This window comes from Sus scrofa, chromosome 15 (assembly GCF_054392235.1).
Source record: "Sus scrofa isolate SSC_HxYL_T2T_F1_AM1 chromosome 15, Sscrofa_HxYL_maternal_Yorkshire_Landrace_v2.0, whole genome shotgun sequence".
NCBI lineage: Eukaryota > Metazoa > Chordata > Mammalia > Artiodactyla > Suidae > Sus > Sus scrofa.
Genome location: NC_139397.1, coordinates 121087033 through 121112449, shown reverse-complemented (window position 1 = coordinate 121112449; position 25417 = coordinate 121087033). Strand labels below are relative to the sequence as shown.

At 38.2% G+C, this 25417-nt stretch overlaps 1 protein-coding gene across 1 annotated transcript in view; it reads right to left on the bottom strand.

Moving 5' to 3' along the window:
• Positions 1-25417, bottom strand: part of CYP20A1 (cytochrome P450 family 20 subfamily A member 1) — a 66792-nt gene that overhangs the window by 27169 nt on the left and 14206 nt on the right. Inside the window, exons 5-9 of the mRNA NM_001315809.2 lie at positions 15255-15422; positions 11902-11980; positions 5180-5295; positions 4347-4401; positions 1546-1666 (exon numbers count right to left, since the gene is read on the bottom strand). Of these exons, the coding sequence (NP_001302738.2) occupies positions 1546-1666; positions 4347-4401; positions 5180-5295; positions 11902-11980; positions 15255-15422 (539 nt within the window). The remainder of the gene's footprint in view (positions 1-1545; positions 1667-4346; positions 4402-5179; positions 5296-11901; positions 11981-15254; positions 15423-25417) is intronic.

Genomic DNA, 25417 nt, shown 5'->3' with positions numbered 1-25417 from the left:
ATATACACACACACACACCCTCAAAGAATATATATATATACACACACACACACAAAGAAAAAGTTCTAGAAAAATAGTAAAGATAGTTAACAATTATTATCTCTTTTTTCTTTAAACTGTATCCACAGAATGCAGAAGTTCCTGGGCCAGGCAGGGATCAAACCCTCACCACAGCAGCAACTCAAGCCACAACAGTGACAATGCCAGATCCTTAATCCACTGTGCCACCAGGGAATTCCACAGCTGCTACCTCAAAAATCTCTTAATTACTTATACATGGAACAGTTCTCAGAGCTTTCTGAGATGCTCTTTCTGTGTCATAATCCTCACATTTGGCTCAAATAAAAATTTCCAATTCTTTCTTTAAAAAAAAAAGTATTACTTATTTATTAAAAAATTTATCTCAAGTTCTCACTGTGGTGCAATGGGTTAACAATCTGGTCTGTCCCTGTGACGTCGCCGGTTTGATCTCCAGCCTGGAGTAGTGGGGTAAGGATCTGGTGTTGCCACAGCTGTGGCATAGTCACACATGGGGCTCAGATTTGATCCCTGGCCTGGGGACTTTCATCTGCCACAGGTGCAGCCAAAAAACAAAACAAACGTACTCTCCTCGTGTCACTTTATAGTTGAGCCCCTCCCTATTCCTGCCTCATTGAACTGCTTCCTATCAAAATAATTTCCTTTGCTAGGATTTCCCCTAAATGAAACAGTCTTTGTATTTGTTTGTTTATTTGTTTTACTTAGCATAATGAGACTTATCTGTGTTGTATGTACTGATATTGTGTTACTTTTTATTACGTGGTAATATTCCATGGTATAGATATAACACAATTTGTTTATCTATTCACCAGCTGATGAACATTTGGACTGCTTCCAGTTTTCTATTACAGTGCTATGAATGTTTGCATACAGGTCTATGAGTGGAGATAACTTTCATTTCTCTTGGGTAGATATGCAGGAGAACTGCTAGGTCATACGGTATGTTTAACTTTACCAAGATCCTGACACAATGTTTTCTAACAGGGCTGTACCATTTTGCATTCCCACCAACAAGGTACAGAATGTTCCATTTACCAGACATCACTGATACTTTTTATACAGGCTCATGTAAACGTTTCCCAGAACTACCTTATGATTTTAAAAAGCAAATTATCTGTTAAAATCTGCATGTAATTTTTTTTTTCTGTCTTTTTTTTTTTTTTTAGGGCCGCACCCACAGCATATGGAAGTTCCCAGGTTAGGGGTTGAATCGGAGCTATAGCCACCGGCCTATGCCACAGCCATAGCAATGTGGGGTCTGAGCCACATCTGCGACCCACACCACAGCTCATGGCAATGCCAGATCCTTAACCCACTGAGCGAGGCCAGGGATCAAACCTGTGTCCTCATGGATGCTGCTCCATGATAGGAACTCCCTATATGTAAATATTTTAAGTCCTATAAAAATATATGGCTTTCCTAGATATTAGCATTAGCTTTAAATTAGACAAACCAATTCAAGTTTACCTTTTAATGATCTCCTCTTTCCTTTTATTTTGTTCTTACCTGAGCTCCTCAATTTTCTCTGGAATAATAGGACCCTTCCCAAAAACTTGGTCTATCTCTTCATACAGTTTTTTCTGAACTTCTTCATAAGTGGTTAAAAAACAGATTGTCCAGGTGCACACTAAGTGAAAATTTATATTAATAACAATGAAAGCAGTTAAATTATAGTTTGGGTGCGAAATAAGAAAAAACTTACTACTTTTTGAGTATTTTCCTTTTTTTTCTGATACAAAAGATACATAAAAGCTACCAAAAGATAAAACAAGATTGTTCACAGGATCTATACTTCATTTAACGGAAAATGAACATTTATAGAATATTGCCCAAAAGACAGAGTGAAACCTACAAGACTTCTTTCTTAAAAGAGGCAAGTAATCAAAGGTGCTTAAAGCATTTTACCTCGGGCAAAACAGTAATGATAATAAGTAAACTTCATATCTGGAGAGGTGCTAAATTATTGATAACTGTGATGGAGTATATGGTTCACTCAATATTCTAAATTTTTACTTGCAATAGTAGATACACGGGTTCAAGAACTAAGACTAGTTATTGGTTAGGACAATGGTTCTCAAAAATCTGCTGGAAGTTGCTGATGGCATAACCTCATCACAGATCCTGACTGAACAGGTTTAGGGTATAGTCCAGGCACCTACACTTCTAACAAACACCACAACTATTCTGATGAATGCTAAAACTGGAAGGTCCTCAGATTCTGCCTTCACTTTGGCTTAAAATGGCTTATGGATTATATTCATTGAGGAAACCAAAAGGTAAGAAAATTAAGTATATGATGAACATAAAACAGAGGAAAGAGAGTAGTTATATTTCCTTTAGGAATCCACTGGGATTACAACAGTTCAAATGGAACCATACAGACACACAGCACCTCTCTCCCCTGATTATGCTTGACATCACTCTACCTGCAGCTCTCCTTTTCCATGTCAGGTACTTTTAAAAATGTGTTTGATGATTTCTTTCAATACTCATTATCTCTTTCCTGAGCTAAAGGGCTGGCTTAAATATGTCTCATAGTTAACATGTTTTAATGTTTGCCTAATTCACCTATTATCCAATTCCAATGCCTGGAATGCTACCTGCTTCTCAATTTGTCTTTTGGTCGCACCTGTGGCTGCAAGAGTTCCTGGGCCAGGGATTGAACCTGCACCAGAGCTGTAGCCAGAGTGATGGTGGTAAAAATGTGGGATCCTTAACTCACTGAGCTACAAGGGAACTCCAATTATCTTGATAATTTAATCACATCCAGAGTCCATAAAAGGCATAAGAGTAACTGTCCTGAACTTTTTCCTACGTGTTTTTTTTTATTATTACGGCTTTTGAGTGAACTGCAGGATTTCTATTTCACAAGGGATATGAACATTTATGCAGAAGTACACAATATGTACATGTATGCAATTTTACAGTATTACATATGTGGTAATATATAATACTGAAAGATTTAGAATATACAGTAGGCACTCATACACCCTGATTGACTATCACTTAAAATTAATATAACGGCATAAGTTTAGTAACCTCAAACACTGGTTTTTTTGTATAACTCTGGGGGATAGCTTTAAAATGTGTTTTTAAGCTACTTAATGTTCTTTAAGTACAATATTGAACCAAGACACTATTTTATAGCTGAAAGATACCTTGGAGGTCACCTAGAGCTAAACTCTTATTTTAGAAAAGGAGAAAACGCAGAGGTCAGTATCTTGCTCAAGGCTACTAGCTCGCAGAGGGGGGACTTTAATTAAGGCTTCCTAGACAAGAAACCTGCCTCTCAAATATTTCAGTGGTGCCTTAAAAAATAATCAGCCCACATTCAAAGAAATAGAAATACTCCAAAAATTCCCCCTAAAAATGGTAAAGAAAAAAAGGTTAAAATATGAAATCAACCTCGGAAGTGGTCACTTTTTGTGGGATCCAGAGTACAACTGATTCAGATTTTTTGAAGATCTTTAACAAAGATATATTTTACAAGTATCTTTTTTAAACAAGTATCTTTTTAAAAGGTTCAATACTTATTTTTGACACATGCTTACTTAAATCCCATTTAATCTAAATATCTGAATATCTCTAGGTGTCCAAAATTTAACCACAAAGAAAAACTTATGGCAAGTTTACATCTATACTCACCCTTTAACAAATCTCCATAGAGAAAGAGTTGTGAATGAAATCCTTCAGGTGAACATAAACTTTTTAGATTTTAAACTGCTTTAATACCTCCTTTAGCATTGTCTGTTGGTATAGTTTTATGGATTTTTATGGATATATACATTTCTAGAAATACTAAATAAATAAATGGTAGTCTGATAAACTAAAAACCAGTAAGGAAAATTAGAAAGATATCATAAATTTTAGAATTTTAAATAATAATCACCTTCAATTCCACCAAGAGAGGAGTTATTTTCAATTGTGATTTCTGTGGCCTATATCCTCTGTTGGTAGATTTTAATAATAGCCAACTGGATTGAAGTCAATGTGAAAAGCCGCAGCAGGAAATTGAAAAGCTCACGGCTCCAGTTGGAAAGGTGTCAATAGCAATTCATTTTAAAAGCACTAACTAGAATTCACAATCCATAAACTGTGTCAAGAAATTTATGGCAATGTTCAGAGGTGAAATAGAGCACCTGGGATAAAGGAGAAAAAAATGGTGCCTGTGAAATCAAGCCTTTCAAACAAGAATAAAAAAGGGAAACTATAAAGAGGTCTTATAAACAGTATTTCCTTTATTTTAGAATAGCTTTACCCACATATATTTTATTATCTATCTCAAAAAGAAATCAATTTATACTTACATTTTGCAGTTATTACACAACTGGCCAGAGAAAATATCATACTGTCTTCTAGGATCTATGAAATAAAATTAAGTTTAAAAACTGTGAAATGTAAGGCAGCCTGTTTTAGGCCCTAGTAAAATAACGTATAGTACAGAACTGGGGTTAAGGGAAGGGAAAAGTGTATCATTTCTTGATGATGTTTGCAATTAAAGAAAATGTATTTAATGCAAAAACAAACCTAAATACTGCACCACCTTTTTGATACAATGAACACTTATTTGGTAATATTACTGGCTCATGATAGCTTGGCCTGCTGCAACGAAGGGTCAGGAATAGTGAAGGACAACCTGCCACTGTCCTGCAGCCTGATTCAATTTCTGCACCCGCACACCCAGGAAACCACTTTTGTCTATGAGGACTAACATGCACAGAGGAGGGCGGAAGGTTCCTACAATGAACAGGTGTGCCTGTCATGGCTCCACTCCTGTCCTTTGTCTGACAACACTACAAAACAGTGGTGTGCTGGGCGTGACATACACGCACCAGGAACAAGCCGAGCTGCCACACCTGCTCATGCAGGCAGAGCGGCTCAGATGATAAAGGCTTAGACATGTTCTCCCCTTTTAAGAACTTTGGTTCAATATTTACTTACCCAAATATTAAATATTACATAGCTGCTTCAAAGAACTAAATAATAAGAGACAGCGCTTGTACTATTTATGGATGATGAACAATAAAACAAGAAGAAAGCCAGTGAATTCTAGGAGGGCATCTGGGTTAAAGTGAATAAAAAGTCACCCTTTACATGTCTGATTATCTTTTGCTTGATAACTATTTAACAATCACGTCACCTGTTGGTCATTAAGGTTCCCCTGTACTAAGGAGTCAATGAAAACATGTTGACTGAAGTTCCTTCCTTTTCTTTCTTTTATGATTTTCTTTAAAATAGATTCCAGCTGCATAAGGGCTTAGAGAAGAAAGACAAAAAAGATTTTAGAATTTAAGCATTTGTGAGGATTGAACATTTTTTGTATTTCTACAATGTTCTTATGCTCAGAGTAAAACTTACATTCAAAGACTAATAACCAAAAAAAATTTTAAAGCTAATTTATGATTACTTTTTATTTTTTTATTTCAAATGATTTTTATTTTTTCCATTATAGCCAGTTTAGAGTGTTCTGTCAATTTTCTACTGTACAGCAAGGTGACCCAGTCAGACATACATATGTTAAAGCTAATTTATGTTTAAACTCGCCAACTTTTCTGCTAAATTTAACATACATCTCAAAAAGGACATAAGACATATATGCACAATTTAAGGAATAGCTATAGAGCAAATACCTACATATTGACACCCAGGTCAAGAAGTAGAACAAGGCAAGTATCTCAAGGCCCTTTTCCACATATAATCCCTCCCCCGATATTATCTACCTTCCTTCTAAATTCTGTCCTCTTAACTCCATTCTTCTCCCAAATCAGGTATCACTCATTTGGAGACTGAAACAGATGTGAAATAATCAGAAAACTAAATTTCTGAAACCTTGAAGATGAACTTAACTGTAAGGAAAATTATCCAAAGTCATTCCTCAGGCTCCATCATACCTGACCCATTACAGCCTCTGATATTGATCACTTTCTCTGCAGGAAGCACCTTTTCATTGGGCTCCCGGGATTCTACTCTCCTGGACTCCACATTTCCCTCGTACTTTACTGCCTGCTTATTCTCAGTACCCTTTCCTTCTCATCTCTCAATTTTTTTTTTTTTTTTTTCTCGTGGCATGTGGAAGTTCCCATGCCAGGCATGGAACCCACCCCATGGCAGTGACAATACCAGATCCTTAACCTGCAGAGCCCCAAGAGAATGCCAGAATTTCTTCTTTTTTATGTTTATCTTTTCTTCCAGTTTTATTGAGATATAATTGACATACAGCACTGTATAAGTTTAAAGTGTTCAGCATAATGACTTGACTTACATACATCATGAAATAATTACCACAAATAGTTTAGTGGATAGCCATTATCTCCTACAGATATAAAATTAAAGAAATAGAAAAAATGCTTTTTTTCTTTGTGATGAGAACTCTTAGATGTACTCTCTTAACAACTTTCATATATAATATATAACAATGTTAATTATATTAATCATGTTGTACATCATATCTCTAGTACTTATTTATCTTATAATAGATATTTTTACATTTTGACTACCCTCATCCAATCCTCCCTTCCCTCCACAAGTTCAGTCTCTTTTTCTATGAGTTTGTTGGTTTGTTTTTGAGGTATAATTGACCTACGATATACTTAATCACACAGAACTATACACTAAAATAGATAAAGTAATTGACCTACGATATACTTAATCACACAGAACTATACACTAAAATAGATAAAGTAGTGAAACCAGACCAAATCAAACTATATATATATATATATATATATATATTTTTTTTTTTTTTTTTGTCTTTTGTCTATTTAGGGCCACATCCACAGCATGTGGAGGTTCCCAGGCTAAGGGTTGCATTGGAGCTGTAGCTGCTGGCCTATGTCACAGCAATGCTGGATCCGAGCTGAGAATGCCAGAATTTCTTAACGACGCAATGCCCAAGGTCAGGAACCTCTTTTCCGGGACCCCTCATCTTTTTCAGTTTATATTCATTACCTCAGTGATCACCATTCTCAAAGTTTTGAATACAGTCTATGCACTGAACACTCCCAAACTTTTATTTCCAGTTGGGACCTCTTTCCCCTGAACTCCAGACTCATCATCTAACAGTCAACTCAGCATCTCCACTTGGATGTCTGAAGCTGACTAAACATAACATATCCAAAACTGAAATTATGATCTTTCCCCTCAGAATTAGATCTTCCCACAGTCTGCCCCCGTCTTATTTCCTAATATTTCATTTTCCAATTACTTAGGCCTAAAACCTTGGTGTCTCCTTCTCTCGTATACCCCACAAATAACCTGGCAGTTAATGTTGGTGATTTTAATCTTCAAAATACAGAATTATTCTCCTTTACTCTATTTTTTTTTTTAATTTTACATTTTCTGCTACCTGCCACCTAGTCCAAGCCACACTATTTTTCTTGCCTAGTTCATTGCAATAGCCCCATAATTAGTTTCCCTGCTTCTGCTCTGGGTCCCTGTAATATATCACAGCAGCCAGAGTGATCCTTTAAAAACATAACTCAGGAGTCTCCACTGTGGCACAACAAGACTGGTGGAGCCTCTGGATCTCTGGGACGCAGGTTGTTTTCAGCCCAGCACAGTGGGTTAAGGATCCGGCACTGCTGCAGCTGCAGCATAGGTCGCAACTGTGACTAGGATCGGATCTCTGGTCTGGAAACTCCAAATGCCCAGAGGTGGCCAAAAAAAAAAAAAATTAATTAAATAAAATAAATAAATAAATAATAAAAACACAACTCAAGTTCAAAACTGCTCAAAACCTTCTGGTGGCTTCCTATCTCACAGTGACTACCTAGTCATCCTTAAGCCAGACTAAATCTGTCCCATCCCCCCAATCTTTCTGGCCTTATTTCCTTCTACTCTTCTTCTGATTTGTTTTACTCTAGCCAGGCAGTTCCCTGTTGTACCTCAAATATACCAGGAAGAATCCTGCCTCAAGGACTTTGCAACTACTCTTCCTCTATGTGGAGTATTCCTTCTTTCCCCAGGTGTGTAGAACTCACACCATCTGTATTGACTGGTTATCTATTGAAAGTGTTTGCTCAAGTCATCTAATCTTGGTGAGGCCTTTCCTAATAATCATACTTAAAATTGCAACCTCCCCACCCTTAGCTTTTCCTACCCTCCTCCCTGATTTAATTTTCTCCATAGCACTTTTCATCTTTTAACACACTATTCAGTTTACTTATTTAGATTCTTGTGGACCTCTTCCCACTAGAATGTGGTGCCACGAGGAGAGGGATTTTGGTTCTGTTCACTGACATCTCCCAAAACCATACCAGGACGTTCTAGATCTGCACTATTTATAGAGTTGAATGAATCTAATAACACTTTAGTGATTAAAATTAGAAATTACTAACACTGTAATGTCGTGGTTCACAAACTCTGATACACATTAAAATCGCCTAGGGAGCTTTTTTTAAAAAAATCATAAAATACATGCCACACTTCATACCGATTAAATCTGACTATTTTAGAAGTGGAAGCCAGGCTTCAAAAGAGATTAAAAGATTCAACGTGTAGCAAAGTTTGGGAACTACTGCTGTACCACCTCAACCCTACAAGTCTATCAGGATAATCCAGAGAGGTTTTAAAAAATTATCTGATGTCCAGGGCACCTCTATCCCATATTCTGAATAAACTGGTCTAGAGTGGGGCCTGATTGTCAATATTTTGGGGGGAGAATAATTTGAGGAGCCATCTGAAAGTAAAATTGCTATTTTTCTGTGTACATTTTATAAAGTTGTAACTAATACTAAATAATTTTGAAAATGTTTTTACTCAATGTTATAATGGCAAGAATTTTTTTTTTTTTTTTTTTTTTTTTTTTTTTTTTTTGTCTTTCATCTTTTTAGGGCCACACTCTCGGTACATGGAGGTTCCCAGGCTAAAGGTCAAATCAGAGCTATAGCTGCTGGCCTATACCACATCCACAGCAAGGCAGGATCTAAGCCGCATCTGTGACCTACCCCACAGCTTATGGCAACACCACATCCTTAACCCACTGACAAGCCCATTGATCAAACCCACACCCTCATGGATCTTAGTCAGGTTCATTAACCTCTGAGCCATGACAGTCACTCCAAGAATTTTTTTTTATGTTGCTACATTTTTTATTGTTTTTTGGTTTTTTTGGTCCTGCCTCTGGCATGTGGAAATTCCCAGGCCAGGGAATGAACCCATACCACAGAAGCAACCAGAGCCACATCAGTGACAAGACCAAATGCTCAACCTGCTGCTCCACAAGGGAACTTCACATGTTGCTACATTTTTTTTTTTTTCCCACTGTACAGCAAGGGGGTCAAGTTATCCTTACATGTATACATTACAATTACAGTTTTCCCCCATCCTTTCTTCTGTTGCAACATGAGTATCTACACAAAGTTCTCAATGCTATTCAGCAGGATCTCCTTGTACATCTATTCTAAGTTGTGTCTGATGAGCCCAAGCTCCCGATCCCTCCCACTCCCTCCCCCTCCCATCAGGCAGCCACAAGTCTCTTCTCCAAGTCCATGATTTTCTTTTCTGAGGAGATGTTCATTTGTGCTGGATATTAGATTCCAGTTATAAGTGATATCATATGGTATTTGTCTTTGTCTTTCTGGCTCATTTCACTCAGTATGAGATTCTCTAGTTCCATCCATGTTGCTACAAATGGCATTATGTCATTCTTTTTTATGGCTGAGTAGTATTCCATTGTGTATATATACCACCTCTTCCGAATCCAATCCTCTGTCGATGGACATTTGGATTGTTTCCATGTCCTGGCTATTGTGAATAGTGCTGCAATGAACACGCGGGTGCATGTGTCTCTTTTAAGTAGAGTTTTGTCCGGATAGATGCCCAAGACTGGGATTGTGGGGTCATATGGAAGTTCTATGTATAGATTTCTAAGGCATCTCCAAACTGTTCTCCATAGTGGCCGTACCAGTTTACATTCCCACCAACAGTGCAGGAGGGTTCCCTTTTCTCCACACCCCCTCCAGCACTTGTTATTTGTGGATTTATGAATGATGGCCATTCTGACTGGTGTGAGGTGATATCTCATGGTAGTTTTGATTTGCATTTCTCTTATGATCAGCGATGTTGAGCATTTTTTCATGTGTTTGCTGGCCATCTGTATATCTTCCTTGGAGAACAGTCTATTCAGGTCTTTTGCCCATTTTTCCATTGATTGATTGGCTTTTTTGCTGTTGAGTTGTATAAGTTGCTTATATATTCTAGAGATTAAGCCCTTGTCAGTTGCATCATTTGAAACTGTTTTCTCCCATTCTGTAAGCTGTCTTTTTGTTTTCTTTTTGGTTTCCTTTGCTGTGCAAAAGCTTTTCAGTTTGATGAGGTCCCATGGGTTTATTTTTGCTCTAATTTCTATTGCTTTGGGAGACTGACCTGAGAAAATATTCATGATGTTGATGTCAGAGAGTGTTTTGCCTATGTTTTCTTCTAGGAGTTTGATGGTGTCCTGTCGTATATTTAAGTCTTTCAGCCATTTGGAGTTTATTTTTGTGCATGGTGTGAGGGTGTGTTCTAGTTTCATTGCTTTGCATGTTGCTGTCCAGGTTTCCCAGCAATGCTTGCTGAATAGACTTTCTTTTTCCCATTTGATGTTCTTGCCTCCCTTGTCAAAGATTAATTGACCATAGGTGTCAGGGTTTATTTCCGGATTCTCTATTCTGTTCCATTGGTCTGTCTGTCTGTTTTGATACCAGTACCACACTGTTTTGATGACTGTGGCTTTGTAGTATTTCTTGAAGTCTGGGAGAGTTATGCCTCCTGCTTGGTTTTTGTTTCTCAGGATTGCTTTGGCGATTCTGGGTCTTTTGTGGTTCCATATAAATGTTTGGATTGTTTGTTCTAGTTCTGTGAAAAATGTCATGGGTCATTTGATAGGGATTGCATTGAATCTGTAGATTGCTTTGGGTAGTATGGCCATTTTTCCAATATTGATTTTTCCAATCCAGAAACATGGAATATCTTTCCATTTCTTTACATCTTCTTTGATTTCTTTGATTAAAGTTTTATAGTTCTCGGCATATAGGTCCTTTACCTCCTTGGTCAGGTGTATTCCGAGGTATTTGATTTTGTGAGGTGCAATTTTAAAAGGTATTGTATTTTTGTATTCCTTTTCTAATATTTCATTGCTGGTATACAGAAATGCAACTGACTTCTGAATATTAATCTTATATCCTGCTACTTTGCTGAATTTATTAATCAGTTCAAGTAGTTTTGGGGTTGAGTCCTTAGGGTTTTCTATGTATAGTACCATGTCATCTGCATACAGTGACAGTTTTATCTCTTCTCTTCCTATATGGATGCCTTTTATTTCTTTTGTTTGTCTAATTGCTGTGGCTAGGACTTCCAAAACTATGTTGAAGCGTTGCTACATTTTTTTACACAACATTTATCATGTTGATATTATCCCCTTAACAATTTTTATATTTTTACATAATATTTAACCATGTTGATATTATCTCCTTAGCAATTCCCATATTATAGGATATTTAGATTTTTTTTTTTCTGGTTTTCTACTTGTATAAATAGCACTACAAAAAATACTCATGAATATTTCTTGTTCCAGATAATTTTACTGATTATTTATGGCTCTTTAATGTATTTTTAAACTGCTTTCCCAGGGTTTTATGCTTACACTTTCTATTAATCCTGCAGGCTATACCAGCTCTACAGCACCTTCATTCTGCAGTGAGTGCTAGGATTTTTTAACTAATTCACTGCTTTTTCCTCTCTTTTGTTTAAGAAAAACTTTTGCAATAGGAAATGTAGGAAAAAATGTACATTACCTGTAATTTCATGATTCAAACATAACCTATTAAAATTAGGGCACATTTCCTTTCGTCCTTACGAAAAATTAGGAGTGGCAAAACTTACCATCTTCATATTGTTTTTTCCGAGTTGTACTTTTATCAAGTGATCCATCTAGAAAGCCTTTTCCAATCTCAGACCAAACCTGAAAACAGGAAAACATACCTATTATCTAATATGCAAATTTTCAAAATAATACCAAGCATCTAAGCTAAAAATTACAGAACCTCTGTCTCACCACAGAACTGTTAATTAAGCTCTCCCTTTCAAGTGGGCTACATAATCATTTAATCCATAACCTTTGAAGACAGGGCATAAATATATTTTAATAATTTCATTTAAAGTACTTTTTAAACTAATTGTAATTAAAAAGTCAAAAATTCCCTTCCCAGAAAACTAAATATAGAACTACCAAATGACCTAGCAATCCCACTCTTGGGCATTTACCCAGACAAAGCTTTCCTTGAAAAAGACACATGCACCTGTATGTTCACTGAAGCACCATTCACAATAGCCAAGACATGGAAACAATCTAAATGTCCATCAACAGATGAATGGATTAAGAAGATGTGGTTTATATACACAACGGAATACTATTCAGCCATAAAAAAGAACAAAATAATGCCATTTGCAGCAACATAAATGGGACTAGAGACTCTCATACTAAGTGAAGTACGTCAGAAAGAGAAAGAAAAATACCATATGATATCACTTGTATCTGGAATCTAATATATGACACAAATGAACCTTTCCACAAAAAAGAAACTCATGGACTTGGAGAAAAGACTTGTGGTTCCCAAGAAAGAGGGTATAGGAAGGGGATGGACTGGGAAACTGGGGTTAATATGCAAACTATTGCCTTTGGAATGAATAAGCAATGAGATCCTGCTGTGCAGCACTGGGAACCATATCTAGTCACTTATGATGGAGCATGATAATGTGAGAAAAAGAATGTATATATTTACGTGTGACTGGGTCATTTTGCTGTACAGTAGAAAACTGATAGAACACTGCAAACCAGCTATAATGGAAAAAAATAAAAATCATTTAAAAAAAATTCCCTTCCTTTCAAAGGAAAAGGAATGAGGAGGGGAAAGATATGGCATTAGAGTCAATTCTCAATTTCTTATTATAAAGCTACCAGTGGATAAGTAAAATTCATTGGGAATTTCAAATTTTTACTTCACAGAGTAGTGACAAGCACTGGCTGAGATCAAAACAAAAAAAGATTAAAATTTAGTCTAAGGTTTAGAGATAGTAAACAACAGAATAGGCTTCTAATTATTTCAAAATTGGGTAATTAGCCCCTGAAAAAACCGTGTTTATAACTAAAAAGTGCTGAAAGAGCTTGGGGAAAGAACAAAACACTTACCAAATCAATGTTAAACACGTGAAAAACTATTAATAGAGTTAAGAGTCCTCAAGTTTTACCATACAAAGATATGCCTTTCAGATTCTTTAAATGTAAAAAATTAAACTATTAAGAGTACTGTAAAAATGTACAGTAGGTGTTTATATTAGGAATACCTTAAAGTGAGAAAGAAGTAGGCGTTCCCGTTGTGGCGCAGTGGTTAACGAATCCGACTAGGAACCATGAGGTTGAGGGTTCGATCCCTGGTCTTGCTCAGTGGGTTAAGGATCCGGCGTTGCCATGAGCTGTGATGTAGGTCGAAGACTCGGCTTGGATCCCTCGTTGCTGTGGCTCTGGTGTAGGCCAGTGGCTACGGCTCTGATTAGACCCCTAGCCTGGGAATCTCCATATGCCACGAGAGCGGCCCTAGAAAAGGCAAAAAGACAAAAAAGACAAAAAAAAAGAAAAAGAAAAAAGAAAAGAAAGAAGTATCTAAGCATTACCAGAGCACAAGGCAAAAATCCAGGAGGAAAAGCTGAAGTCATTTAGCTACACACCCCAACAACAAAAGACAAACAGACTGAAAAATCAACAACTCTTCTTGGTTCCCTGAGGCAGAGGAGGACCCAGGGAAAACTGAGGCTCCCACAATTGGAGAGATAGGCGAAAAAAGGGAGTCACATTTTATTGGAACAGACATACAAGTGCAACCTACTCCAGGAACCAGTGCTGGGGTAGGAAAACCTGAACTATAGTTGACAAACTGCTAGAGATCCAGTATACACAATGCTGACAGTTAAAAACAACAGGGGACCCAGTCATAGGGAGCCCCTCAGAGTACCGTGAGATTTACCTCAAGGAGCTTGATGGGGTTCCCACAGTAAATACAAGAGAAAAGTCTCCCTGGGTTCCCAGCCAGGGGGATTGAAAAAGGAAGCAATGTGAAATATGCCAGGGCACTCTGCACTTCTTAACAAGGCCTGCTCTCAGAGGGAACTAGTTAGCCAGAGTCTAGCTGGAGAAGGGAGAGATTCGATCCTAGTCAGGTCTAGCCTTCCACGTGGGAAAAGGGAAGTACCAAACTCGAACCTACCCTAGACATCCTTTCCCTCCGAAGAGGGGAGGGAAAACTGAGAAACACTTGTGAAGCTCAGAGTCCAGATCCAGACGCTCACTAAAAGGCTGGATGATGGAATGCTTCCCCTTTCCCCACACCTCACTGCTACACTGCTAACGGCCCACCTACACCAGTTCTTTACCCAGTACATCATGTCCAGCTATCAGGAAAAGGCTAAAAAAAAAAATTGAAGAAATGAAGCAAGCATCAGATCTAGAGACAGTGGGAATCTTGGAATTATCAGATCAGGAATTTAAAATAACTACAATTAAGGGCTCTAAAGGACAGTAGGCTAAAGGCTCTAAAAGATCCTTAGGTAAAGGAAAAATAGACAGGATACAAGAAGAGAATGCAATGTAAGAGATGGAAATCCTAAGAAAGAACAACAACAACAACAACAAAAAACCAAACCTAGAGACTGAAAACAATGTAGAAATGAAGAATGCCTTTGATAGGCTTATTAGTACATGGTCTTGACTTAGGAAAGAATCTCTGGTCTAGAGGATATATTCACAGAATCCTCAAACACAGTTTCTTACAAAACTAAAAATACTCTTTCCATATGATCCAGCAATCGTGCTCCTTGACATTTACCCAAAGAAGCTGGAAATGTATGTTGATACAAAAACCTATACATGGATGTTTAAGCAGCTTTGTTCTTTTTTTTTTTTTTAATTTGTCTTTTTAGGGCTGCACCTGAAGCATATGGAAGTTCCCAGGCTAGGGGTTGAACTGGAGCTGTAGCCCCTGGCCTGCACCACAGCCACAGCAATGTGGGATCCAAGCCATGTCTGTGAACTACACCACAGCTCATGGCAACGCTGGATCCTTAACCAACTGAGCGAGGCCAGGAATCAAACCCGCGTCCTCTTGGATACTAGTCAGATTCATTTTCACTGAGCCACGATGGCAACTGCGAAAGAGTAATTTTGAATTTGGCTCTAGACTTACTGTGCCATGATTCTTCTGGAAGCGAATGACTTCTTGTTCATCCTCAAAGGTACTACCCATTACCATCTGCGTAACAGACTTCATAGCAAAACCAAGCATATGCTGGCAGAGGGGTACATGCTGGGACTCAGGGTAGGCGAGCCATTTATCTAATAATTCTTCTGAAAGCTGAAAGACAAAGAAAACTGCAATGATTTACTACTTCTTCCTACCGAATCTCAGAAAAATTCAGCAAGAAGATTCATTTTATAGATGCATAGTTCAACTCTGTAATTAAAGCAAGACCTCAAAATGTTTACTCCATCTGTTAGGCTAACACTGGTTCCACCTATAATTGCGTGCTCAATAGTTCAGGTTCAGATTCTGTCAAAGGGCTTATTTTCAAAACAAAACAGAACCACAACAATAAAAACAGAAAAAATATAAATTAAAAATTCAGGAGTTCCCTTGTGGCCCAGTGGGTTATGGATCTGGTGCTATCATCACAATCACTTGCATCACTGCTGTGGCTCAGATTCAGTCTCTGGCCGGGGAACTTCTACATGCTGCAGGCATAGCCAAAAAAAATAGTTCGAAGGCTGGAAATACCTTAAACCTAAAGGAAATTAAGAGAATACAGTTTTAGTATCTAATTTAAAATAGTAAAGGTCCACCACAGAGTGACCGTGATATAGTAAATAATCAATAAATACATGAATACTTTAAAGTCCTAGACATGCTTTAGGGACAGAAACCCCTCAGAGTCTTTCGGTCACTCCTTCATTTAATGAATATATACCAAATCCCTCTGTAATAAAAAACAATATGTAGTAAAAAGATCAAAACCATTGGAGTCAGAAAAACCTTGCGTTTACTCCTGGCTCAGTCATTTAGAAGTAATGTGACTTTGAGAAATTGGCCAGGCTTTGCCAAGGTTCCGGTGTCTCAACAGTTAAACAGGGATGACATCTCCCACTTTTCACGGTTGCTGTCATAGGGATAATTGTGCCCATGTCATGTAACACAGTAAGGGTTCTATGAGGTAAAATATGCAAACTCCTTTCATGTTAGGAACTCAAATTTAAGCTACTTTCCCATATCAACACCATGAAAGTTTTGCCACAGCGTAGAAGATAAAAATTAAATATTGTGAGAAACAGAATAAATATTCAAAATGAAAAGATTAGTGCTATGTAGGTTTACACCTATTTAAAGTGAAGTATATGGACTATAACGCTTTTTTAGAGAAAGGGTAGGGAAGCCTTAATGATTCTAAAGTATCAAGATTAATTAATCTGAGCCAGTTAATATACTTTAAAGAACTCTTTGAGACTTGGGTAAAGTATCAAGAACACAGGAAAATAATGATTAAAATAGAATGTTACTATATAGTTAAAAGTTATTTTCATGTTACCAACAAAATAATTCCACATATTTTAAAAAATTTAAAAAAAAAAAAAAAGAGTTCCCATTGTGACTCAGCAGAAACGAATCTGACCAGCATCCATGAGGACTCAATTTTGATCCCTGGCCTCGCTCAGTGGGTTAAGGATCTGGCGTGGCCATCAGCTATGGTATAGGTTGCAGACACAGCTTGGATCTGGTGTGGCTGTGGCTGTGGCTGTGGAGCAGGCCAGCAGCTGCAACTCCAATTTGACCCCGAGTCTGGGAACTTCCATATGCTGCAATTGCGGCCCTTAAAAGCAATTAAAAAAAAAAAAGATCTCTACATTGACAAGTAAAAAAAAAATCCTGAAAAGAACTAGAGACCAAGAAGTGGGAGGGTATTCTTCTATATTCATGGAATGGAAGATTCCATAATGCTGTGAACAAAGAATGTCACCTGTTGGACTTCCCACTGTGGCGCAGTGGAAACGAATCCAACTGGTATCCAAAGGATGCAGGTTTGACCCGTGGCCTTGTTCAGTGGGTTAAGGATCTGGTGTTGCTGTGGCTGTAGTGTAGGTCAGCAGCTGCAGCTCTGATTTGACCCCTAGCCTGGGAACTTCCATATGCCGCAGATGCCCTAAAACGCAAAAAAAAAAAAAGTTAAAGAATGTCAGCTGTCATTCCAGTAAACAAAGAATGTTGCCTGCCATCAAGCCACCAGACACTGCAGGTTGCACCCCATTCCCATGTGCCTTGAGGGGAATTCAGGATGGAGAAAAAGAGGACACTGGCCCTAGACAGTTAAGAAGCATACCTAAGGAGTAATTTCAATGAGCACAGACTCTTGCATCTTCCCATACATAGAAAAGCAATAAAATCATTAACTTGAGTCTGTTTTTTATGATTAGCAGTAATCTTTTAATGTTCAACATATGGTTTTTTCTTCTACAAAAACTCCTATTTATCCTGGCTCCTCCATCACCACTTCAGAACAGTTCCTCAGAGCTATCTGAGAGGCTGTATCCCAGGCTATAGTCCTTAGTAAGTTCCCCAAATAAAACATAACTTGCAACTTTCAGGTTGTGCATTATTCTTCAGTCAATAACTTTACATACATCAAGTGACCTACACAGTCACCTGGTATATGATAAAAATAACATTACAGTACAATGGAAAAGCATGATCTTTTCAGTAAGTTATGATGGATCAACTAAATAACCATATGGGAAAAAAATGAACAGTAAAGCCCTTCCTCATTCTTTTTTTTTTTTTTTTATTTGTCTTTTTGCCTTTTGTAGGGCTGCTCCTGCGGCATATGGAGGTTCTCAGGCTAGGGGTCTAATCGGAGCTGTAGCCGATGGGCTATGGCAGAGCCACAGCAACCCGGGATCCAAGCTTCGACCTACACCACAGCTCACGGCAACACCGGATCCTTAACCCACTAAGTGAGGCCAGGGATCAAACCCATAACCTCACGGTTCCTAGTCAGATTTGTTAACCACTGAGCCATGACAGAAACTCCCCTTTCCTCATTCTTTACACTATAATAAACACCAGATGGATTACAGGTCTAAACGTGAAAAGTAAATAGTAAAACTCTCAGAAGAAAACTTACATAAATATACCCATGACAATTGGTTAAAAAAAGATTTCTTACATAACATTCAAAATGCAGTAACCATAAAGGCAAAAAAATAAGTTAGACTACACTAAAATTAGTATCTCTTCATCAAGAGACAAGCTTAAGGTCATATAAAAACCAAGCCACAATAGAAGATACTTGAGGTGTATAGAATATATATGTAAATATCCAACAAAGTTCTTAAATTTAGAATTTTTTAAAACCTCTTGAAATTCATATTAAGAGAGATAACCCAAAAGAAAAGTAGACAAAAGACTTGAATTAGCACTACACCAGAGTGACTATCCAACTGGCCAGTAAACAAATGAAAAGATGCTCAATTTTACTAGCTATCAGGAAGGTGCAAATTAAAATCATAATGAGATACCCTATACATATACCAAGACAAAGGAAATGGTGAAGGTGCAGAAAAAGCAAATTTTTCATATACTATGGAACTGTTAATGTCTGGAAGCACTTACTAATGTACAGTCCACTTAATATTTACTACTCTAAGACAAGTAACTGTTACTGTCCCCCTTTTACAAATGAGGAAATGTCACAGAAAATAAGTAACCCATTCCCAAGGCTACCCAGCAAAAAATCACACAATTCCTACTCCAACCCAGGCAGCCTGATGAAGAGCCCAAGCTCTCAACCACTATGCCTCTCTCTTTGTAAGGAAGAAGGTAAGAATATATATCCTTAGAGTAACCAACTACATTCATGTTGGGTAAGAAGGACAAAAACCAAAAGATCGATGAACTTCAAAAATAGAAGGTGTTCTGAGATGAAGGGTTAGGATGTGGGTCAAGAATAGATTTAGGAGTAAGAGAAATACAAAGTGATAGTTTGCTGTAAGAAACTCAGAGTTTGAGCCTGGTTCCAGCATTTAACAAAAGGAATGCTTTTAGTTATCATCACTGTAATATGTGGTTAAAGACCCAGTATTTGATAACCATTAGACATAAAAACCTCCTTGAGGGCAGCTTTTTATATTGGTAATCCTAGTACCTAGCATAGTGACCAGTAAATCTTAGTGCTCAATAAATATTCAGTGAGTTTACCAGACCATTTTTTTTTTCAAAATATCCTGCCTCTACTTCAATAAATTAGTTATATTTCTGACAGAGAGTAAGAACTCTCTCAAAAGTTACAAGATATCTCTTCAATTCTATCTTACTAATAATGTTTCTCAGAACTGTATATGTAAAGTCACTGAAGGAGTTCCCATTGTGACTCAGTAACGGATGTGACTGGTATCCATGAGGATGCAAGTTTAATCCCTGGCGTTGCTCAGTGGGTTAAGGATCTAGTGTTGCCATGAGGCCTGGCGAGGGTCACAGCCGAGGCCTAGAGCCTGTGTTGCTGTGGCCATGGTGTAAAAGTCCAAATTTTATAAAGTGGTGTAAGCTGCAGCTCCGATTTGACCCCTAGCCTGGGAACCTCCATGTGCCACAGCTGCAGCCATAAAAAGCAAAAAAAATAAATAAACGAAGTCATTGACCATTAATAGCTTTTTAACTTCATAAAATTTGGCTTTTCACAAAGAGCAGTTTTGGGGTTTTAAAAAAGGAAAAAAAAAAATCTGATTAAAAAATACTATAGGGGGAGTTCCTGTTGTGACTCAGTGGAAACAAAGATGACTAGGAACCATGAGGTTGCAGGTTTGATCACTGGGCTCACTCAGTGGGTTAAGGATCTGGCATTGCTGTGAGCTGTGGTGTAAGTCACAGACTGCTCGGATCCCATGTTGCTGTGGCTGTGGTGTAGGTCAGAAGCTTCAGCTCTGATTCAACCCCTGACCTCATATGCTGCAAAAAGCAAAATTAAAAAAAAAAAAGGGAGTTCCCGTCATGGCGCAGTGGTTAACGAATCCAACTAGGAACCATGAGGTTGCAGGTTCAGTCCCTGCCCTTGCTCAGTGGGTTAACGATCCGGCGTTGCCGTGAGCTTCGGTGTAGATTGCAGACGTGGTTCGGATCCCGCGTTGCTGTGGCTCTGGCGTAGGCCAGTGGCTACAGCTCCAATTCGACCCCTAGCCTGGGTACCTCCATGTGCCGTGGGAGCGGCCCAAAGAAATAGCAAAAAGACAAAAAAAAAAAAAAAATACTGAATGGCACAATAACAACAGCAGGGAACATAATTCTCCCCAAATCAACTCCTGCATATCGTAGCTTACAGAAAAATAAAGGAAACCAAATACATATTCTGAAAAGTTCATGAATAAAAGACTTTGTTCTTAGAGAAAATTAAATTACTGGTTTGATTTTAATTTTACAATGAATTATTAAGCTTTGCTCCTAATGAAAATTCATTGGATATTCAGACTGTCACTGATAGTTGAGTGGTTGTTTTTTTGTTTTTTGTTTTTTGTTTTTTCGGTCTTCTCTCCTTTTAGGGCCACACCCCCAGCTAATGGAGGTTCCCAGGCTAGGGGTCTAATTGGAGCTATAGCTGCCGGCCTACACCACAGCCATAGCAACCCAGGATCGGAGCCACGTCTGCGACCTACACCACAGCTCACAGCAAAACCAGATTTTTAACCCACTGAGGGAGGCCAGGGATCGAACCCACAACCTCATGGTTCCTAGTCGGATTCGTTTCTACTGCACCCCTATGGGAACTCCTAATTGGCTTATTTCACTGTTAATTATTGGTAGGGTTTAAACAAGCTTCAAGTATTTAATGGGCTTTTTACCTTTTTTTTTGTCTTTTTAGGGCCACACTCATGGCATATGGAAGTTCCCGGGCTAGGGGTCAAATCGGAGCTGCAGCTGCTGGCCTACTCCACAGCCACAGCAAAGCCAGATCCTTAACCCACTGAGCAAGGCCGCGCATCAAACCCGCATCCTCATGGATACTAGTCAGGTTCTCAACCTGCTGAGCCACAAGGGGAACTTCTCAAGTATTTAATGGCCTTTTACATGTTTTCTCCAGTATACAGCATGTTCGCTTCTTGGCCCATTTTTCTACTGGGCTTATATTTTTTCATAATAATGTGTAAGAGCTTTTGTACACAGCTGATTTTTAAATGAAATCTGGGGTATATCTTCCCTTAGTTCTAAGTGATAGGTAGTCAAATAGCTCTCTGGTGACCTTTCTTCTATGAGGTATTACACATACAAAAAAAACCTAGGAGTTCCTGTTATGGCTCAGGGGAAACAAATCTGACTAGTATCCATGACAATGCAGCTTGATCCCTGGCCTCGCTCAGTGGGTTAAGATCCAGCATTGCCATGAGCTGTGGTGTAGGTCACAGACATGGCTTAGATCCCGCATTGCTGGGGCTGTGGTGTAGGCCAGCAGCTACAGCGCCGAGTGGACCCTTACCCTGGGAACCTCCATATGCCACAGGTACGGCCCTGAAAAGACCAAAAAAAAACAAAACAAAACAAAACAAAAACAAAAACTAAGAGTTCCCACTGTGGCTCAGTGGGTTAAGGACCTGACATAGTGTCCATGAGGATGCGGGCTGGATGGCTGGCCTCCCTCGGGGGTTACCAGCGTTGCAGCAAGCCACAGCATAGGCTGCAGATGTGGCTCTAATTGGTGTTGCTGTAGCTGGCAGCTGTAGCTCGGATTCAACCCTAACCCAGGAACTTCCATATGCTGCAGGTGCAGCCATGAAAAGAAACAAACAAAATCTATCAATGGCATTCCCAACACCAAATTTGGGGCCCAAATGGTATCCTAAAAGTCTTTTAGGACAATTTGTTACTTATCAAAGATTTTTAACTGCGACTATCTCCCCACAGTAGCAGATCACTGCTGATTATGGAACTAACAGATTAAATGCTTTTAGCCTATGCTGGTAAAGTCTTTTTTTCCCCCTTTTAACCATGACCATAAAAATTTTATTATCAATACTCTAATTTCTATCACAGAACTGCATGACAATTTGCTCATCCAGTTGTTTTGCACAGTACTCTACAAAACAATGCAACTATTATAAACGATTCATGCAGGATTTTTCTCTAGGCACATATATCTAGTACATCTACTAGAGGCTTATGTCACTCTCTTTTAGTTTATGGATCTTGACTATGTATATTAGATGGGAATTCTAACAATCTGTTAATGAGTTTCATTTGATAGTATTAAACCAATGGGTTCAATAATTTTGGCTATAAATATTATTACTAAGCTGTCAATCTTAAGAGGGTTCTGGAAAATAATTCTAAAATCCAGAAATAGTTGTTAAATCAGAATTTAACCTAAAGATCACAGGAGAATATGGGTTGAAGCACACAGAAGAGAGAAGTTACACTCACAGAATTAAAGTGGAGATTTACACACAGCCTTGGAGCAGAGATGGTCAGGGCAGGAAGGAGCCAGACAGGATGAGGTTTGAGAGGACTAGAGAAGAGTCAGAACACAGAACTCAGATCTAGACCAAAAAAAAAAAAAGCAAAAGGTTTATTGTGTCAATACAAAGGAGGGCTTATTTTGGAGTGATAACTCTGATAAAACAGTGCCCATCAGCAGGGAGGAGGATGTTCTGACCACTGCACTCTTTAATCATGTTCTTGGCTGATTAGATAGCGATAGGTATTTCTGACTAGTGAATGAGCCAAGTGCCTATAGGCTTGTGCAATGGGATTGACAATATAAACCTGAAACACATTCCTCACGTATGGACTCAGTCTATGAACCAAAGCTTGAAAATATGATGGCAAGAAATACGAAAACTGGGAAATAACTGTCCACTTTGATACGGCTTTGATCAAGCAGGAGGAAAAAAAAAATAGAATACAGACCAGCAACAAAAAAGATTGAAAATTTGGAAAACAGAGCCTCTGATAAAAGATTAAACAAGTTAGAATTACTCAGCTTGAAGCACAGAAGAAAGACTGATTAACAGGTTTTTAACAATAAAGAGTATTAAAAACAAAAAGATTTCTATCGTCATTGAAAACAAAGCAAAGAGAAATGGGCAAAATTCCCTGAAGATGTACAATTAAATACAAAGAGATTCTTACTGACAAATGTTAGGTGTTTAAACAGAATAGAAAGAAAGATTCTGACTGGTGAATACTTAGACAGAGGTAACAAAACAACTGCCTTCAGGAAGGACCATAAGGACCAGATATGATGACCTAAGCAGGTAGCATCAGAGGTCCAACAGAATATGATAATATAAAATAGAACTGACAACAATGAGATGTGGGAATTTGATACACAAATCTCTTGATGGCCCTCTGAACAATGGCTCCCAGTCAGAAATGGGAACTGGAAAGGAGAAAACTAATCAGCATCCAGCCATAGTTAAAGGCCTTGTTCATTCTGTTTAGGGGAGCAAAACTGTGCAGAGAGAAGCCAACACATTAGCCAGTCTCAAATCTTGAATGAAAAGTGTGAGTTTCAAACAGAACTCCAATAAGGGGGAAAAATGGCATTAAGCCTCTACCTAATGTAATTTGTAAAAGGAAGAGTTCCCGTAGTGATTCAGCAGAAATGAATCTTACTAGCACCCATGAGGATGCAGGTTCGATCCCTGGCCTGGCTCAGGGGGTTAAGAATCTGGTGTTGGTGTGAGCAGTCATGTAGGTCGAAGATGAAGCTCGGATCTGGCATTGCTCCGACTGTGCTGTAGGCCAGCGGCTACAGGTCCAATTCAACCTCTAGCCTGAGAACCTCCATATGCCATGGGTGCGACCCTAAAAAGATTAAAAAAAAAAAGTGGATACTGTAGGATAAGAGTCCTCTTAAGAGTTATCAGTTATTCTACAACTCAAAAAATTCAGAGAAGTGCTTACAGTGTGCAGTGAGAACATTTTGAGGAGGAATGAACAAAGTTATAGAAGGTGAGAAAGAAACGAAAACTGACCAAGTAGCTATTACATGCTAAACACTGTTAGGCCCTTTAAAATGCACGTGCTCATTGGTATGACGTCTGGATTCTGCTTTAAAATGATGCAAAGAGAAAATGGAAGAAGTAGGGGCAGAGATAAAATAAGATTACATCTTATTTGACAACTGTTAAAGTTTGGTGATGAGGATATGGATGGTCATTATACTGTTCTATTTTTATTTAAATTTTCCTATTTTTAAAATCATTTATATAATGTGAGTCAGTGGGGTATATCTGTGTACTTGTGAGTGAATGGGGGTTGAATCTCTGTAGAACAGACAGAACCCCTATGTAACCCTGATATAGGCCTAGGAACCATAAAAACCCTACATGAAAGAAGGAATGCGTTAGCTAAATTGGAAGCATTAATAAGGAGATGCCATTTCAGAGGAGCAAGTTAAATATGAACAAGAAGAAATGTTAAAGGAACAGAAGAATGTTGGGGGGGCAGGGGGAAGCAGCAAACAAATGGCAGGAAAATCTACTTCTCAAGCAAAGGAAGTAAAGGGTTTGTTTTTTTTCCAGTTACTGTGTTCTAAGGTCTAATATTAGGTATTTTATTTACATCATTATCTCATATAATTTGCACAGCAAATTTGTAAGGTGTGCTATTATCTCAATTTAAGATGAGGCAATAAAAGCTCACAGAGGCCATGCAACACACAATTATGCAGGCAGTAAACGGGAGAAGCAAGATTCAAAGCCTTTTGCCTAAGCTTAAAGTCTCTATGCAACACAATAATGCTACTTCCCAAGAAGGTATGTTAAACACACAACAAAATAAGTAACTTGGTTTGAGGTAAACAGATTAAAGGGGAAGGAAAACACAACCTGAAAAGGGAGGTAAGGACAGATACAAACTATTACATCTACAATGGATAAGCAATGAGGTCCTACCGTACAGCACAGGGAACTAATCCAGTGTCCTGGGATAGACCATAATGGAAGATAATATGAGAAAAAGAATACACACACACATACATACACACACACACACACACACACACGACTGGGTCACTATGCTATACAGCAGAAATTGATACAACACTATAAATTAACTATACCCTAATAAAAGATGGAAGAAAGGAAGGAAGAAGAGAGATAAGAAAATCAATTTCATTTTGTTATATAATTATATCCAGGTTGTTAAGGTAGCTCAGGGAGGGTGAATGTGAGAGGGCACATAACTAAACTGGAGACTGAAAGACCAGTTAGCTGGGAGTGAACTGAGGAGAAAACAGAGATAAGAAAGACAACGAATTGAGGATCTTTAAGTTGGTCAGTATTCATTCACTGATTTAATACATACTTGCCGAGGGA